Genomic DNA, 20,787 nt, shown 5'->3' with positions numbered 1-20,787 from the left:
TTCAGTGTGCAATCTCTCATGCAGCTGTTCAACCTGTTGATGTAGGCTATTCTAGATTCTAACGTGATAATTATGAGGGCTTATTTTCCTGAACACCAACCATGTTACCGCTTGCTACGGTGCATCAGTTAATTCTTTATGAGCAGTTTGCAAATCGGCCGGGTGGCTATGGTGTATCAATCACATTGCATGAGCTGACGTAAATGACCCTGCTCTCTTTCAAGAACTCTTTCAAAACGAACATGGCGGCAACGTAACGTTTGGCCAAAATGACTGTGGGTCATTTCGCGAGAAAAGATCCCACCTTGTCGGACCGAGGAGGCGAGATTCGGCGTGTTGAAACGAGGATTCCTTGCGCTTTTCACCACAAAGCCAGGAATCAGAGCGTGTGGCCAGACACGGGCTTTTCCGCGTTGTAGCGGCTCTGCGCAAAAGGGGAGAGCGGAACCCATGACAGACGAGCAGGGAGAGACATGTTGCTACAGATAGTTGGGTTTTTCTCCGGAGAAGCACGGGGAGAGGGGATTCGACTATGAAAGCAGTAATCCCCCTCAACACAGCACTGATCGGGAATTGCAGTTAATCGCGGAGGTGAGCCACGACCGCTCGTCAGCAGCCATCGTTTAGTGGGCAAAACTCAACGTCAATGACTATTGTGGCAGAAAATCCCCCACGGCGGAGTCAGCCAGAGCTGCGCTTTCCCAAAATATGACCAGCGGTGCTTGGAAGTGTCGGCAGCGAGATGACGGCTTAAAAATTTGGTGTGCTCCCCGCGAGAACGAGAAGCCATTCACCGACTCCGAGAGGGCCCAGCGATGGCGATTGTCCTTAGCGTCCCTCTTATTCCTAACCGTTCTGCTTTCTGATAATCTGTGGTTCTGCGCCGAGGCCAAACTGACAAGGACCCGAGACAAGTTAGCTTCAGTGGACATGAGTGCAAACCACAGACCCGACCTCCCTTCAACACACAGCAGCCTCAGAAGAAACGAAGATGCTATTTTTGTAGTCAATTCTACCAAACCTTTGTGGCAACTAGAAACTTGCCACCCGGATGGTTTGTCTGAAAACTGCTTCACTTTTGTCGACGCTGACCACTTGTGCAGGGGCCTTTCGGAAACGGAGGGGACGCGGTGGATCAACATAAGCGATTTGTACCTTTCCTTTTGTAATTCGTACTCTCTTATGGATTTACTTTATGGAACATTAAGCCCGGATAATTTGAACTGCAGCCTTGACGTGATCGTGGACGGCGAGCTAAACAGGTGCAGTATGTGCGTTCAGGCGTACCAGCGTTATGACCTGCACGCGCAGGAGAAATATGAGGACTTTGAGATGATGGCAGACAAATACGAGACAGATGTGTACTCCGTAAGGACGTGCATGGAAGAATGCAAGGTAGGGCTTTATGATCTGGATCTCTCGTTTTCATTGAATAGAGTTGGCTCTTCTCAGTCGTCATGGTAACTGGTGACAGTAACGCAATGATGTTTTAGTGGGGGAAAAGTGCATTTCATATTGTATTCTGTTTTTTCCCCCCGCATTTTGCATCTCTTCGTGGTGCTAACTTTGCAGTCATGTCGTTTCTAAGACAGTCTGAAGGTGAAACATCAGACAGGCTTTTAAACTTTTCCTTTCTTCGTTTTTCAGTCTATTCTTGGCTGGGGAGCGCGATCAACGCAAAATCCATTCTGGTCTAATCTTATGGAGGAAATTAAATGTTGCTGCTGATTCAAGGTTACTGTGTCAATGCACAAAACGCCGCACAGCCAATGTTTTCAACGTATGTGCGTCATTCTGTAGCGCGCAGGTGCGTCTCTCTGAACTGAATATAGAGCTGCTCCGCCAGGTGTTCATTCACGTCCACCACACTGAGTACATTTCAATAACGCTAATAGGGCAGCGGTGCTTTCTCAGCTAATCTCTCACAAGAGTATTTTCCCTCATTCACTGCTCTTTGTTTGCACAGCACTCTGCGCACGCTGCAACAGGGTGCCCTCTTCACCTCCATAAACTTGACATTAAGGTTAATTTTCAAACTCCCACTGTAATCTTAAATGGATTGCTCCTGGGCGACGAAAACAAATAAATAAATGGCACACTGCGTATAGTTGCTGTGTGCTGATAAGGAAGCGATCTTGCCGTGTTCTTTACGTTTTGCTCTGCGTAATTAATGGTCAAACATTTACCGAGGGCTTGTAAGTTGTCGTTTAACTGGCAGAGATAAGCTGGTGAATAAGTGGGTGGCGTGTTTTGCTTATTCACTGGTTCACTTGGCAAATGATTGCTTCCCACGGAGTCAGTGCTCGCTGTCCGTGGTGCTGAAACACACTCAGTTCTAAAACGAATGGGCAGGCCTTTTGATGTAAGGGCCATCTTTAATTATTACATGAGCAATTTGTATTTTACTACATAATCATTGCCAGTAATGATGACATATTACGTTTGCATTTGTGATACACCTCCACTTCTACCTCTCTAAAGCACAAGAAAAAAACTGTTAATCCAAAATAATTGCAATAATGTAGTCAGTATCAGAACTATTTCATAGAGCTGACAGAGAGGCTGTTTGCTTATTTCAACCTGTTGATGAGTTACATTTCTTTTCAGGACTATTCATACTAACACGTGTGTGTTGTTTTCTTTGCCTTCGCCACATCTCAGCAAAGTGACATCCACATAATTGCTATTCAGAATCCTCCTATATGAATAATCTCTCTACAACAGCCTCTACAGAATGCTAGCAAAGTACTGTTTGAGGATAGAAAGTCTGGCCAGTCACCACAAATTAGTCTTTCGTGTCATTGTGGATGATAAGTCTACTGCTTTGCGTCATTGTTTTTCTTTGCAGCAAAACATAAGTGCTCATCATTGCTGTCACAATATAGCTGAAGAATTTATATTGAATGCTTTTTAAACAAATCTATGGCTTTCAAATGGACAGAATGCATTTGGTAGAATATTTGGATTGTTCTATTTCTCAGACAACAGACATTTTCAATCGTCAAAACATAACTTTCGAACTATGTTACCGTAGCTTGATAAACTACCATTGAGTGGGAATGAAAACCGTAATGCAGAGGGAGGTGGCAGGAGTCAGTCAGAGCCTCTGGCAAGCAGCTGCAAGGGATAGCCAGTCCCAGCTGTGACTAAGCATAGAGATAGAGACCGAAATAAAGACATGAAGACGCCTTCCTTGTACTGCTTCAAAGTGTGGAAGACTGTTACTTTTGTCTGTGTGAATGTGTCTGCATTGTGTGTAAATGTATCAAAGGTTAAATTCACTTGCTATGAATAAAATAGACATAATAAATAGGTAACAAACAAATGAACGATGGGAGGGGTAGTGATTAGAGAAATACATTAAGAAGGTTTTATTCAATAGTGTACTATTCTTAGCTACTGTATTGAGCTCTGCACTGTTGCACTTGTGTTACAGCTAGACGGTTCTGTGACAAAGCAATCACATCACTGATAACATGGACCACATTTAGTGTCTCAGAGACCAAAAGTGGACAGTGCTTTTCTTCAAAGGTGGAGTGCTTTTTATGTTCTTTTTTTACTTAATTAATAATTAATGCTACAGAATAACTTAAATAAAATATAATAAAATCTACTGTTTCTTGCTGTAGCGAGTAGAAAATATGCTGGACTCATCACTCATATGGACGAGTGTATGGAATAGCTCTTTCAGATTTCCTCTGATTGACTCGTATGGACAATATAGAAAACTGTGGTATGGAATTGATCTATTGGGATGAAGCCCTGTTCAACCTCTTGTCATTACAATTACATTACATTATGTTGACAGAATCGAATGATGACAAAGTTTGTATTTTTATGGTGAACAGTTCATTTAACAGGGTGCTTTGCTAATTTGACTCAACCAGCTGTAAGTGGATCCAGGATGTGCTTGTCACCGAGCTTGGAGAATCTGAAATGCAAATTATACAAAACAGAAGCCTCTACATTGTTATTATGTTCATAAAGGGACATTTTTTGTTCACTTTCCTACTCTTTTTATTCTAGAAAAAGCAGACAGTGCTCCTCTGTGTCTCATTAATGCTATGACTGCTCACTGTGTTATTTAAACAGGGCCTTTATTAGTGTTAACCAACAGAAGATGACTGTCAGAAGGCTATTTTCTTTATCCAAAACCCTGGCATGAAACACACATGAGTTACAGAGGTCAGACATTGGGTACTAATAAACTTCTCTGTGTATGATCACATTTGCCTATAAGAGAAAATGGAAGTTAGGCATATATCTTTTTGTAATTTTTTATTTTTTTATTTTTTTTATTTACAACAGAGGTTCATTATGCATGCCAAATTATTTGTACAATGTGAGAAGGTGAGGATGGTGTTCCCTCTTTGGAAAATACATCATTTGTTTACTGTTAAAGATACGATAACTTTATGTCCTATTGTATGGACATACAAAATATGTCATATGTCCTTTATATCCTTCTTTTTATATATATATTTTTTTAAATAATATTTTTGTATTCTATTCTATCTTCTTTTCATTTATTATACAATTATAAAAAAAAACACCTCTAACACTAGCTTACTCTATTATTTTTCTATTCTATCGGTTTTCTTTTTATTTATTATATTATTTAAAAGCCCTTGCTACGTGTACTGCGTTTAAGCTAACTGAGACTTGTTATAGCACTTATGCTGTATATCATTGCTCTTTTGTTGGTTTTGATTGCTTCCATTGTCCTCATTTGTAAGCCGCTTTGGATAAAAGCATCTGCTAAAGGACTAATTGTAAATGTCCAAACTATAAAGTTGTCTTAACTGTAAACTTACATGACCTAAGGTTGTTATACTGCACAAACTGGAATATATTACACTAGACCATATAGCATTTTAGATAATAATAAACAACTGATGCATTAATATATATATATATATATATATATATATATATATATATATATATATATATATATATATATATATATTTATTTATTTATTTATTTATTTATTTATTTTTGAGAATAATGGTTTGGAGTGCAAATGCAATGAGGTTAAAAACGTTAATTCAAACCCTCATAACCACATGTAATAATAATTCTGTATATTATTAAACATATTCTTGCTTTTATGAACATAATTTATGAGAGTAGAAGTGAGTCATAAATAGAAATAGAAATGTAGCTAGATCTTCTTGCACATTCGAGAAAGAAAGAAAAAAAGGAATAGAGATTATGATTGTGTTTTCAATCTTTGTATTAACCACAAAAATAGCCAGAAAACAGGACTCTGCAACTTCCCATTGATTTCAAGCTTTGCATAATCTGACTCTTTTTTAATCATCCTAATGGGTGGCATTTAGCTTCTCATCCTTCATTCTAAAGAGAAACCTCAACATGGTGTTTGCAGATGGTTGGGTAATCTTTTTGTCGTGGTCAAGTGTTAATGCATAAAAAGTTGTAAAGTGAGATGTTGATGTTAATATGTTTTATATTAATTCAATTTTCATCAAGTTTTTATTATTATTATTATTAATCAGCAGTCACACAGTATTTGAACTCTTTGCATATCTAGTGAACTGCATTCACAGAGATGCCATCCAGATGAACTCATAGGCTGGAGCTCAGATCCCCTGCTACTTCTGTTCATTGAAAATAATGATTGTAATGGGTGGAGCCAAGAGGCTGAAGCTGTGACTAGGGTCAGGTCTCCATGGTAGCATTATAATGCTGAGTGTGTTTGCTTATTCATAAAAGCCTGCCGTGGGCTGCTGCAGAAGGCTTTCAGTGAGGGACACAACTGCAACCAAGGTCAGTATCCCAGATCCTCCGTTACTTTGCTACCACTGCAATAGGTGGTCAGTAATAATGTGCCAGAGCAACACACACATGCATTTATATATGCAATGCCTCCAATGGAGACATTGTTTTTGTTTTTAATATTCATTGTATAATATTTCATTTGTATCATTCATTGTCACACCTCTGAATGGGTCTGAATGCCTTTGAGGATAGGTTGCCAAGGAGATTGTACAGCAGCTTAATGAGTGTCAGCATGAGTTTGACGTCAGTCAACAATAAGAGTTTTGGAGACTTCATACACATTCACCATCTTTAATTCCCAAGGAAAGACTGTAAAGTACCTCAGATAACCCAAACCTTCAACTGTCCATCCCAGGCTGTGATTCCTCTGTATTGACAAGCACAGTGCTTTAGAGGAATAGAAAAAATCTAGATTAAACATTCTTTCATAATACACACCCTCATTTCATTCTGTATGACTTTCCTTCTTCTGCAGAACACAAGTCTAGATTTAAAAGAATGTTTAAACTGTTTTTGTCCATATAATTAAAGTCAGTGGTTTCAAACAACACTGAAACAACACTGGCTGCTTTAACCCTATACTCTATCATATTTGATATATGAATTTCTGAGGGCTTTAAATGATAAACATGATCAAAACTTTGCTGAAAAACTTATTGAACACAATTTATTACATATGCCTTCTTTTGTCTGATTGATAGTTCATACTTTTAAGCAAGTAAAAGACCTATTAGTATACTTGTACAAACATTTGGCTTAAAGTTGTGGTTTATTTGTGTTTTCTGTGAAATCTTTACTGATGTCTATAAAGTAAACATAATAATAACTTTGATGTTAGTAATATTTCAAGATAAACTCGAACTGGACTGAAACAACTTGGGTGCACTTGATTATCATACATATTTTTTTTTTTAGATATCAGGTTTTTGAGCAATATTTATTTGTTTACCTCTCATATTCTATTTATATGCACAAGATAACTTCTCATGAAAAATTTTCATAGTGCATGCGTACATCCATGATTTTAACCATGTTCTAAAGTTAATAATTTTAGCATTATTCTGAGTGGATGAGTGCCCAAGGTTAGTAATTTGCATAAACCACGCCCCAACTATCTCCATATAAGGTCTTTGCACACAACCTTTCCTTGGCTAGTTTTTCATCACTCTCAGCAAACATATGCTGCTCTTTAACAATGCACTCATGCCTGAAAGACACACTGCAAGATCCTCGAGCTATGCCAAGTGTGAAATTCTCAAACCAGTTCAAATACAATACAAACTCTTGCTATACAGAACCATATTACATTAGCCAGCTATACATACACGTATACGTGTGTTGTTATTTAGTGAAACCTCACAGCTATAATATATTATATAATTTTAATCATAACAATTTATAGTAGTGTATATATTTATTATAGTTTGAAGATGAAATAATTTTCTTCTGAACATGATTTTATGACCCACTCAGAGTATCTGCTTATCTTTGTGGTTTCAATTGTTCCTTATCCTGATGATGAGTAAATGACCGAATGTTCACACTATGATGCCTTAATTCTAATCTAATTCTAATCTTGTACAGTAAATACGGATGGTAAATGAATGAGGATGTATCCAATGCTATGCTAAAATTAAATCTATGCTTGCAGGAAGTGACATGGAAGGGGCAGGATGAGCTATTCATAGAGCACTACTGACTTTGACGGGAATTGCTGAAAAGTAGTCTCAAACAGACTAAAAGTACAGCTTAAATAAAGTAATGTTTTTCATCAAAATTTTCACATTTACACCTTATATCTATTTTGTCTGTGAGGGTTCCATTGTAAGTACATTACTAAAAATGCATTTTCTTTCCCTTTCAAGTTAACTGTAGCTTCTCTCAATTGTGAAGCAGAGAACCTAAGTTTTACTTCCTAAAATTAAATCATATTATTCTTAACTCTTAGTTTCACAAATGATTCCTTGGAAACAAACAGTTATGTAGATTGACGTTGACTATTGATTAACTACTTGTTTAGCACAAGGTCAACAGATTGCCAGACTGCTTGACAGCATCTTTATAATGAGTGTCTGTCAGTGAGGAGATCAATGGAGGCAGGGGTGTGAATCATGTTCTCTACACCCGGGAGGCGACATATATATGCCGTTTCATTCAAAGCATGTCTGCACTAAATAAAACGCTTTCTAGGGAGTCAAGAAAGTGAAATACTGTTGACAACTCTTAACACTTTGACTACTGCTTTATTCAGCTAAAACAAGCAACTGTTCCATTAACGAATAACTGTTCCTACCCTAAAAATTGGTTTATAAGTGCTAGCTCAGATCCAGGCCCTCATCATGCAAATTTCTGGCCACACCTTTAGTTCTGTGGTTCCTATCTAGCTGTTTGTATCTCTCCTTTTAAGCCTGTACTCTTCTATCCATGTAAAATTACAACAGAAGACACTAATCTTGTTATTTTAAATTTGATTATTTATAATGTTTAATTATTATTAGTCACCTTTATTTATATAGCACTTCTAACAATACAGATTGTGTCAAAGGAAACTTTACATTATTAAATAGGAAAGTAGTGTGTCAATCATGCAAATTACAATAGTAAACACTCAATTTTAAAGGCAGTTCATCATTGAATTCAGTGATGCCATTATCTAGCTCAGGTCAGTTCACATTGTGCAGAGTACTCATCTTGTTTCTGTGGTCTTGTCCCGGAAACCATCTAGGAGAAAAGGTTTTCACTGTGAATATGTCTCTGGGGCTCATGTAGTTGTCCTGGTCTCCGCTGACATTCAGGGCTATAGAGGTTATCTCTAAGTGCTGATTTATTTGTCTGCATTTGTGATTGGAGAAACGACAAATAACAAGTGCTACTCTACAAACTTGTGTTTGAATTATCATTGGCAAATTCTTTAAATATGAAAAACATACTTACAGGTTGTGAGTCAGAAAATCTGGCATTGTAAGTTTAGGAAACAGTCCTCCATTAAATGCGTTGCACACACAACTATTTGGGTTGAACTGTTCTGGAATAGTGTTGTAAATACAACTTAACCACTGATTTCAAGTTGTGTCCTCTTTTGGACAAACAAAGTAGTTTCACTTTCACAATGAAACAGTGTCTCCATGGCATGGCGATGGCGGCAGCAACATTACAACAGTGAGAATCAAAGTAGCACCTTTTTTTTTTTTTTTTTGCATGAACATTTGGGCGGTGTTATACAAAGTGGCGTAAACATGTGGGGGTATGTTTAATCGAGGCAATTAAGGAGGGCATGGACGAGTCTTAACTTTTATAAAGAATATCTCTTTGGGTTAGAGACTTTAGGGTTCTTATCTATGCGTGAACAGCTTGTAACACTACAAAGAGAAAGGAAAACTTGGATCAAATCGGATCATATGACCCCTTTAAATGCAAGAAGTCAGAGTGTTACAATTGCCCCTTTGGTGGGGATGATTGTAACACAGAAAAATAAGTCATATAAAACCACTGCATCTCAAATAAAAGCCTACCTCAAAGTAATCACTTTACTGCTGTAGTATCTAATAATGTTACTCAATATTATTATTATTATTATTTTTTTTTTTAAATAAAACGTCTCATTTACAGTATAATACAGTGTTATTAGATGGTTAGCAGTATAGGTATAGGGAGGTTCTTGTCCAAATAAAGTTACATTTATTTAATAACATTTTTAAATATGATAATTTAAACACTGTGTTATTGCATACTGTTTTATATTATACTACAGTACTGAAATATAAATATCTACCACCTAACTACTATTTAAACAAATTTTATTAGTTCTGCTCAGAATGTAAAGCCCATTAATTATGAAATGAGTTCAGTTGGGCAATGTAGCATTGTTTACTAGTATGAATCCTTCATTAACAAGCCTTTGTAAAAACAATGGTTATTACATTTTTTATGAGGTAACAATCTCAGGAGTTGTGCTGTGGACGTCCATGACATGCAGAGTCCCACAAGGCTCAATTCTCACACCGCTCTTGTTTAGCCTGTACATGCTCCTGTAACGGATATGCAGATCATCGATTCATGGGTTAAATTCAGGCATGCAAATGAAACCTGTTTGCACTAAATGCCTGGCCTGGCGCCAGCCTTAATTTCCTTAATTTCATCATTTTATTAATAATATGTATTTTAAATATGTTTATGGATTGCATAAAATGGTTAATCCTTGTTATGTGAAGAGTATAAGTTGCTAGCTTATACTTTAGGAAATGTCTCTCCTCATTTTAACTTTCTCAAAGAGAGCCATGTTTATGTAACCCCCCACTCCTTGGCAGCTCCATAAAACTTTATGACCCCTGGGCAACAGGACAGGAGAGAAGCCAAATCACTGGTTTCTTTTCCCAATGCATTCTAAACTATTTCTTTTGTTTTTATGTTTTCTAAATGTATTACGTATTTCTTTTTAGTACATTAGAGGTTTCCCATATAAATTGGGACTATCTGCAGTGTTATCATGTGTTAATCAAATCTTTAAATGTGTGTAATTCTGTATTTGAATGTAACTTCATGTTTTGATCATTTATATATATTATTTTTGGTATCTGTGTAATCATCATGCTTTGACAGACCCATTTATCTAGAGCAAAGTAATGAAAAATGTATTTAATCTGGAATTACGAACTTGCTAGAATATCCCTGATGAAATCGGACAACCCCTAAATCATTAGTGGGTGTTTTCTACAGAGACAAAGGAACTTTTTCCCGCTGCAGATCGCGGGCGTTCATTGGTGGTTCACGCGAACAGAGGCGGGAACCATCTCAATCTATAAGAGTCGACCGAACAAGGTCCGCCTCCTCTCTTTTTCTCGCTCTTGGTTCTCGGACACGCTGCTCTCCTGTGTGACCCTCGTCGCTCCCGCGAGTCCCTCGGCCCCGCGCTCACATCGCCTGGTCTCTTCTTACGCTGACTCGCTTCAAATTCACACATGATGTGACCAACGCGCTCATTTCGCCGTCCCCCTCAGCACAGGGACTGAGGAGAGGAAAGCCATCTTCATGGCTCCTTTGGAAGCTTTCATTTTTGTTGTTTGTTTTCTTTTCTTTACTAAGTTTATTCGACTATTCGCCTCTCCACACAAGGAAGACGAATTCTGGAACATTGTTTGTTGAACCTTTCAAATACAGCGCGAAGATGAACGAACACCCCTTTGCCACAAAGGACCAGGTGACCCCATGCTCACGCCAAGATCCAGAGCAGCTCAAACGCACGTCACCGCGCGCGTCGGTCTCCAGCCCACGCACATTGGACACTTTGCAAGTATCACTTTTCTATGGAGATTTTAAATGCTGCTTTAAAGTGTTGCTATTATTAGGGATGCTCCGATCACGATTGGCCGATCGTTATGCGCATCTCATCAGTAAAGCCGGTTCTCCAATCAGCTGTTAATTCCATCAGGTGCGTGATTTCACATAGAGCAGCTGTTACTACACAGAGCCATTGTTAATAGAGAAGATGCGCAAATCCACTTCATTTTCAGCATTTTTTGGCGCATCTTCTCTATTAACAACGGCTCTGTGTAGTAACAGCTGCTCTATGAAATTACGCACCCGATGGAAATAACCGCTGATTAGAGAACCGGTTTTACTGACGAGATGCGCATTAACGATCGGCCGATCGTGATCGGAGCACCCCTAGCAATTATTTGATTCGTGTTGGTTTCAAAAAGGTTACTGACTGATTTTCATGCCTGAGCTCATTCTGTGATCTCTCTCGCTTTCTCCATTCTCTCTCTCTCATTCTCGCTCACTCGCCCTCTCTCTCTCTCTCTCTCTCTTTTATTTGGATTCCGTTATGTCTTGTAAAGTTTACTGTCTGTATTGTCGTACGCATATTTACTCTGTGTGATTTGTAGTTTCGATGTATTATTAGTCAATTATTAAAAAACCATATATCAATGATTGGCTTGGACTCCACCCCACTCACATTACGAGTCACTGAGAGGTCTGATCTTTAGCTACAAGCTTTAAATTTAGAAACTAAATTTATCATAATGATAGGATAATGTTTTCATGGCCAGAGAATATTTTTCCTTGAATTATAAGAAGTGATAACTTTATTGGGAATTGATAGGTCAATCTGGTTTGCTGGACAAACCACTGTTTGATTTGCAGTAATTTACAGTAAGAGATATCACAACAATTGATATGAAGAATGGAATATTGACATATTAATGAGTAAGTTACAGTGCCCTGTAATTAGTTATTGGTATAGGCAATTGAGCTTTTTTCATAATCAATAAAATTTAATGTAACTGTCATCTGAGATATATATTAATCATATTCCTGATTAATTATTCAAATTCCCTATATATCATTTGAGTTAATTATTATGTACTACTCATTGTTGTTACACTCCCACTAAGTTAAATAATGAGAAATAACCAAATTGCCTATCAAAGCTATGCTGATGATACCCAGATTTACCTTATCTCCAAAAGACTACAGCCCCATTGACTCCCTCTGCCAATGCATTGATGAAATTAATAGTTGGATGTTCCAGAACTTTCTTCAGTTAAACAAGTAAAAAAAACTGAAGTCATTGCATTTGGAAACAAAGATGAAGTTTTCAAGGTGAATGTATACCTTGACTCTAGGGCTCAAACTAAAAATCAAGTCGGGAATCTTGGTGTGATTCTGGAGACAGACCTTAGTTTCAGTAGTCATGTCAAAGCAGTAACTAAACCAGCATACTATCATTTAAAAAACAATTGCAAAAATTAGATGTTTTGTTTCCAGTCAAGACTTGGAGAAACTTGTTAATGCCTTTATCACCAGCAGGGTGGACTATTGTAATGGGCTGCTCCCTGGCCTTCCCAAAAAGAACATTAGACAGCTGCAGCTCATCCAGAACACTGCTGCTGCCAGGATTCTGACTAGAACCAAAAAATATGAGCATATCACACCAGTCCTCAGGTCCTTACACTGTCTTCCAGTTACATTTAGGATTGATTTGAAAGTACTTTTAGTTGTATATAAGTGACTAAAGGACCTAGGACCGAAATATATTGCAGATATGCTCACTGAATATAAACAGACCACTCAGACCATTAGGATCGAGTCAGTTAGAAATACCAAGGGTTCACACAAAACAAGCGGAATCCGCCTTTAGTTACTATGCCGCCCGCAGTTGGAATCAGCTTCCAGAAGAGATCAGATGTGCTAAAACACTAGTCACATTTAAATCTAGACTTAAAACTCATCTGTTTAGCTGTGCATTTATTGAATGAGCACTGTGCAATGTCCGAACTGATTGCACAATATTTTCACTGTTTTTATTTTTATATTTTTATGTAAAATCATTTTCTAACTTTTTTTAATTAAATTTAAATAAGTACATTTTCATTCATTTTAAAAGATTAAAAATTGCTTGTTTTATTCTTGTTATTTTCGTAATTATTATTTTACTTTCTTTTATGTAAACAACTTTGAGTTACCATTGTGTACGAAATGTGCTATATAAATAAACTTGCCTGGCTTTGCCTTGCCTTGCTGAATTAATGTTTTGTCATGTGACAACACTTTAGCTTAAACATTTGTTGCTTATTGTATACTGTTTTACACACTATTCTAAAATTGTAGGCAGTAGGCAGTATGCAGTAAACAAGTATGCCATTTCGAACACAGCCAGTGTCTTTATGAATGGGTAATTGAATCATTGACTCATTGGAGATGGGCAACGGCTCAGCTGTGACTGTTTGAAACTATTTTCATTGAAGAAATAGAACAAAATCAGTCAATATTATTAAAGTCATAAAATGTAGGTCACTTAATATTAACATATTGTTTATTGAATTGTTGTTTTAATTTAATATTTAATTTAATAAATAATCTTTAAAATCTGTCAATCCAATTCATCACAATCTCAAATTCTATTTATAATCTCTACACTGCATAACAAATCTCTTATTTACACTGTCAGCACTTTGTTATAACAAGAGGATTTGTGAGCTTGCATAACTCAACAGTGAACAAAACTCCATTATTTTGAGCTGTGAGTGGATTCAAGGAATCAACATATGTCTGCGATACATTACTCAACGCTGCAAAGACAAGGAAGTAGAAATCTTTGAAATCCCCCTTAATGCAAACACAAATATGCAGATCGATACTCAAAACTAAGACAATAATATAAACATTAACAAAAAAATATATATATATACCAATAACAATACCAAGAAAAGAAAAAAAAAAATCTGTCATCATTTACTCACCCTCAAGTTCTTCTGCTGAACACAAAATAATATATTTTGAAGAATTTATGTAACCAAACCGTTGCTGGTCCTCACTGACTTCCATAGTATTATTTATTTATTTATATTTATTTATTCATATGGTCCAGCAACTGCAAATGTGCAGAAGAAATTCATTCATATCTTACAACTATGGGAGAGCAAATTATGTTTGGTTCTATTCCACACACGAAGCAACCGTTTGACCTCGGAATATTTGTATTTTTTTAATAATTTGAATTATTGTGACTGTACTTGTATTTGCCTGTAATGTTCTGTTTTAAATTATTTTGTATAGAAAAAAATATATAAAAATTAGGGGTAAGGATTTGTGTTCAAGACTTTCTAAACAGAGTAATGTAAATTACATTATTGTGGCTATTAAAATAAAAAATGCCCGACATATTTGTCATAATGCCAAAAAAAAAAAAAAAAAACTCAATAAAAGTTAAATTTTAAATTAGAAAATTCCCATGCTCTTTGTGTCTGTGTATTGAAGCCAAAAGTTTACCATTTAAATAATTGAGTTTCTAGTTTGTTGAAATAGTGATGCCTAGGGTTACCTTTAGGTTCTGAATAGGAACAAGCAAGACACTTTTTTTCAGTTTCTGTTGTCTTCTAAATGAGACAGGTTGAAACGTGGCATGTACAAGTAGTGAGACATTGAGATCTCTGGCACTGCTGTACATACAGTTCATTAGTGATTTTCTCTACTGCCACCCATTAAATTTTGCATGTAGCCAGTGAAAGGGTGACACATACTAGGATGCTTTGGAAGTGTGCCATTCATTTAGCTAAAGGTGTGCATTTAGATAATGTTAGAAAGCCATCAACAAGTCAGTGATTCACTACCCTCTACGGACACCTTGGCAATTGAATCACCATTGGCTAGTAAATATTTAGTAAATTAGTATTAATATTAGTAAATATATATGTTTACTCGCCAGACTGATATATATATATATATATATATATATATATATATATATATATATATATATATATATATATATATATATATATATATATATATATAATATTTGTAAAATGGCACAGTTTTTTTAAATACACTTTTAACATCAGTACACTTTTAACATCAGTCAGTCAAGATTTATAATAATCAAGTATTAGTTAATATAAATTAAGTAATTAGAAGTAAATTTGATAACCATGTTTGAATGGATATTAGTCATTTTAACTGAGCATTTTAACTTAAGAGGTGGTTGTTTTTACTGTCATTCTATGTTTTTGAGAAAAAAAAAACATTGAAAAAACTAACAAAAATACTAATAGGATAATAATGATATGAATTCTAATAATAAGAACTATAAAACACACTAAGGATTGCTTAGGATTAATGAGCTGCTGTATTCATGAATATTAATCAGGTTTTGTGCGTTTACTTGAAATGATTTGCTGAAATCAAAACAAATCGAACTGAATCTTTTAAACAGTTCTTGTCTCCAATAAGCATTAATCCACAAATGACTTAAGCTTTTAACTTTTTTAATGTGGCTGACACTCCCTCTGAGTTAAAATAAACCAATATCCCAGAGTAGTTCATTTACTCAAACAGTACACTGACTGAACTGCTGTAAAGAGAGAACTGAAGATGAACACCAAGCCGAGCAAGATAATGAACGAAAGATTGAATCGTTCTCAAGTCAAGAACCAGTTGCATCGGTTTTCGGATCACCAGTAGTTCTTTCGGACAGTTCGATTCAATAAACTGGTTGAAGAAAACGGTTCACAGGATCTTTCGCACTCGCCGTAATGACGTCATTTGCGATGATTGTCCTTGATTCAAGCCTTCGGTTTACCTGCGCTCATAACACTAGCACAGAATCAGTTCAGAATCAATCACCAAAAAACAAAAAAACAAACAAAAAAAAACAGTTCGGTTCTGCTGCTCTGTGTGTCAGTCTGCTTCACGCTGAATCACACATGTGCAGTATCATCATCTCCTTGGGTCTCGAATCAGATGCGTCTGACAGAAACGGTTCTTGACTCAAAAACAAATCAATCTTTTGTTCGTTATCTGGCTCAGCTCGGTGTTCATCTACAGTTCTCTCTTCACAGCAGTTCAGTCAGTGTACTGTTTGAGTACATTACTCCGGGATATTGGTTTGTTTGAACTCAGAGGGATTGTCAGCCACGTTAAAAAAGTGAACAGCTTAAGTAATTTGTGGATTAATGCTTATTGGAGGCGCGAACCGTTTTAAATGATTCAGTTCGATTTGGTGAACTGGTTCAAGAAGATCCGGTTACATCGAATGATTAGTTCGCAAACTCTTTCTCACAACAGACACGGAAGAGACGACAATTCTGAATGAAGTCGTAGTGTTTGCTATTTTTGGACCAAAATGTATTTTCAATGCTTCAAAAAATTCTAACTGACCCTCTGATGTCACATGGACTACTTTGATGATGTTTTCTTACCTTTCTGGACATGGACAGTACACCATGCACACAGTTTCAATTGAGGGACTGAGAACTCTCATGAGGGTGAGATATTAATGACATAATTTAGATTTTTGGGTGAACTAACCCTTTAAGACAGGAATCTTATCAATAAATAAGAATTATGTTATGTGGAGGGGTTGGGATGAACTCAGATGCAGACAGGATGTAACAAACACAGGGTTTATTAACACAAAAAGGGGAAAACAAAACCCACGAGGGGGAAAACAATGACTAGGGGAAACACTAAATAACTCTACAAAACACAATAAACAAGGTAAACAAAGACTCTTAACACTAACTACTAACAAACACTCACGGTAGTACAAAGACTTCTTAGAGGGGTTACAAGGACACGATATCTCAGGAGACTGACAGGAAGAAACACATATGTGGAACAATCTCAGACGTGGAACAATGACAAATGAAGAACAATCTCAAATCACAAGTGAGGTACAATCACAAATCACAAATGAACCGACGAAAGACAGAGCACACTAGGAGATCTAAATAGGGGAACAATTAAGACACGACAGGTGGCACAGATAGGACAATCACGACAAGACTAGGATAACAAGGGGGGCGGGGCAAGGGAACGAGACAACACAAGCACATGGCCCAAAGACAAGGCCATGTGCTTGTACACAAAACACGGGTCTGTCATGATCCTGCCTCAAGACTAGGGAAAATCAAGGACACGAGGGCAGAATCATGACAGTACCCCTCCCTTAAGGAGCGGCATCCAGATGCTCCTCAAGGGAACATCAAACACGGGACATGACTGACATGACAGACTGGGACACAGACACAAACCAACAAGACATGACAAATAACAACAAAGGCAAACATGAGTACACAACGGCAGGGTTAGGGTGACAAATCAAAAAAAAAACAAACAGGGAAGGGGAGGAGGCGGGAGCACAAAGTTCATGGGGGACAGACCAGGGTGGGTGGGAGGGGTAGGGATCTTAGGAGGACAGGACGAAGGCTGACGACGGGGGGTACGGGCAGGTCTGGGTGGTGAGGGGTGGGGAGGGGTCTCGGGACAACTGACAGGGGACATGACAGGAGCAGACACGGGACGCGGGGCAAGACTTACGGGACGCGGGGAGACGACAGCTGGACACGGGGGGACAACATCTACTGGACACGGGGGGACAACATCTACTGGACACGGGACATCTACGGGACACGGGGCAACATCTACTGGACACGGGGGGACAACATCTACTGGACACGGGGGGACAACATCTACTGGACACGGGGAGACAACGGCAGGACACTCGGGATTTCTGGGGACAGGGTCTGGGGACAAGACAGGACTGACGGGGACTTCTAAAATTTGAACAAGACGGGACAAATAATCAGAAAAAGACTTTACAGCAATTATAATGGGCATCTCCTTGCGAGATGAGACCGACTGTAGTAAAGCCTTGGCTGCAGAGTTGGCCGCGGCTCTCTCCTCCGCCCTCGTGACTGCTGACTAAGTAACAGTTTTCCTAGTCACGGTTCGGGGTCAAAGGTCACCGCTGCTGGCTCGGGCACGCAAGCTCTCTCCGCAGCTGGCACGGGCACGCCAATGCTCGCCGCTGCTGGCACGGGCACGCCTATGTTCGCCGCTGCTGGCGCGGGCACGCCAGCTCTCTCTGCTGCTGGCACGGGCACGCCAGCTCTCTCCGCTGCTGGCTCGGGCACGCCAGTGCTCTCTGCTGCTGGCACGGGCATGCCAGCGCTCTCCGCTGCTGGCTCGGGCACGCCAGTGCTCTCCGCTGCTGGCTCGGGCACGCCAGCGCTCTCCGCTGCTGGCTCGGGCACGCCAGCGCTCTCCGCTGCTGGCACGGGCACGCCAGCCCTCTCCGCTGCTGGCTCGGGCACGCCAACGCTCACCGCTGCTGGCACGGGCACGCCAGCTCTCTCCGCTGCTGGGACGGGCACGCCAGCGCTCTCCGCTGCTGGCACGGGCACGCCAGCGCTCACCGCTGCTGGCTCGGGCACGCCAGCGCTCACCGCTGCTGGCTCGGGCACGCCAGCGCTTACCGCCGCTGGCTCAGGAGACCTCGCCGACTCAGGAGGAGACAGGGTTACAGGAACGGCAGGCCCCTTCTTCTTCCTCTTCCTCCTTGGCCGCGGTGCAGGGGCCACAGCTGGGTCAGAGGTGGGTTGGGGGAGTTGGGTCTCGGGCAGGGCAGACTCGGACGCCGAAGACTCTGAAGCCGACTCCCACGACAATCGTCTCCCACGCTTCCAGGGGAGACTGATGGCTGTGGAAGGCGCCTCAGGACTCTGGGAGGGAGCTGCCTGTTCCCCCAGTGTAGTAACTGCCAGGAGATGACCCTCGGGGATCACTGGCAGCTGGGTAGATGGTTGGGACCTCTGGGGGGTTCCCTGCGGCGCTTCCTGGGAGAACTTCTCCCACAGCCGGGCATAATTGTGGAGAACCCACTCGTTCTCAGGCGAGTATGGCAGGGCAACCCTTTTCTTCTCGGCGGGGGACGACATCCAACATTGTTGGCGGAACTCCAATTGGGATTGAGGAGTGGAGGACATCCTGTCTGCTGAGTTCCTATTTGGTCGGTTCATTCTGTTATGTGGAGGGGTTGGGATGAACTCAGATGCAGACAGGATGTAACAAACACAGGGTTTATTAACACAAAAAGGGGAAAACAAAAACCACGAGGGGGAAAACAATGACTAGGGGAGACACTAAATAACTCTACAAAACACAATAAACAAGGTAAACAAAGACTCTGAACACTAACTACTAACAAACACTCACGGTAGTACAAAGACTTCTTAGAGGGGTTACAAGGACACGATATCTCAGGAGGCTGACAGGAAGAAACACATATGTGGAACAATCTCAGACGTGGAACAATGACAAATGAAGAACAATCTCAAATCACAAGTGAGGTACAATCACAAATCACACATGAACCGACGAAAGACAGAGCACACTAGGAGATCTAAATAGGGGAACAATTAAGACACGACAGGTGGCACAGATAGGACAATCATGACAAGACTAGGATAACAAGGGGGTCGGGGCAAGGGAACGAGACAACACAAGCACATGGCCCAAAGACAAGGCCATGTGCTTGTACACAAAACACGGGTCTGCCATGATCCTGCCTCAAGACTAGGGAAAATCAAGGACACGAGGGCAGAATCATTACAAATTAGAATAAGGATTAGGGTGAGGGAATAAAAAATACAGTTTGTCCAGTTTAAAATTTTTTAACTCCTATGGAAAGTTTCCATTAGGACACAACTCAGTATAATGACATGGGTATGACACAGGTATTACAAGGAGAGGGGAACTTATGAGGACATAACCCATGTCCCCATTTTTCAAAATGCTTATCAATCATAATGAGAATGAATGAGTTTTTTTTTTAGTTTTTTTTGAGAAAGTAAAAAATGCACAAAGTTTCCTGTGAGGGTTAGGTTTAGGGGTAGGGTTGGTTCTACAGTATAAAAACCATTATGCCTATGGGATGTCCCCACTTTTCACAAAAACAAATGTGTGTGTGTGTGTGTGTGTGTTTAATTAGCCCCAGAGAAGTCTTGCTAATGAAAAACCTACACTAGTAATTCAAAAGTAGCAGGCATTGACACCTTGCCCCCCTCTATAACAGTCCAGCTCTGCAGTTCCACATGAGTGGAGTTTGTAATATGCTGGCAAACCACCATCAGTGCCGGGCACCCCTTCAGTGGAGCATATGCTACAGCAAAACACCCCCCTCTGGGTCGATGGGAAACATTGGCATATGGGTATATTTTGGTTCTTAGCCTTTTCCTCCCTACTGTGTATTATTGGTTGCTTAAACCTGGCATGGTCGATCATCTAATCCATGACTGGCTGCTTCCCAGAGCATTCAATAAATACAGCCACCAGCTAGCCTGAGGACATCAATGCTATTCTCTGTTGTGGTCAAGTTAAATGTGAGCCCTGCCTTGTGATCTTACAAGTCGAATCATCATCATCCATTCTGGAGACAAAGCGAAATCTAAATGACCTTTTTTTTTTTTTTTTTTTTTACCGTGAAATAAAAAACACACAGAGAAAAGAGCAGAGCACAGCACAATGTCTAAGTGAATTATTTATTTATTTATTACTTATTTTTATTTATTTAGTTGACCAAATTTATTAGCTTATCCTTCAGAAAGGATTGGAGAACTTCTGGAAGAGTTCACATTCTCAGCTTTTTCTTTTTCTCTTATACTGTGCATTAGTATTAATAAAACTTTTTTTACGGTATGTCT

General features: G+C 39.2%; 1 protein-coding gene across 1 annotated transcript in view; it reads left to right on the top strand.

Annotated features, from left to right (window-relative positions):
• The first annotated feature begins 204 nt into the window (after positions 1-204).
• LOC113105417 (transmembrane protein FAM155A-like) overlaps positions 205-20,787 on the top strand; it is a 102,753-nt gene continuing 82,170 nt past the window's right edge. Inside the window, exon 1 of the mRNA XM_026266474.1 lies at positions 205-1,395. Coding sequence (XP_026122259.1) covers positions 709-1,395 — 687 coding nt within the window. The 5' untranslated portion in view covers positions 205-708. The remainder of the gene's footprint in view (positions 1,396-20,787) is intronic.

The sequence above is a fragment of the Carassius auratus genome, chromosome 1 (genome assembly GCF_003368295.1).
Source record: "Carassius auratus strain Wakin chromosome 1, ASM336829v1, whole genome shotgun sequence".
Classification (NCBI taxonomy): domain Eukaryota; kingdom Metazoa; phylum Chordata; class Actinopteri; order Cypriniformes; family Cyprinidae; genus Carassius; species Carassius auratus.
The sequence above is the reverse complement of the archived record's forward strand: the minus strand, read 5'-3'. Positions and strand labels throughout refer to the sequence as shown.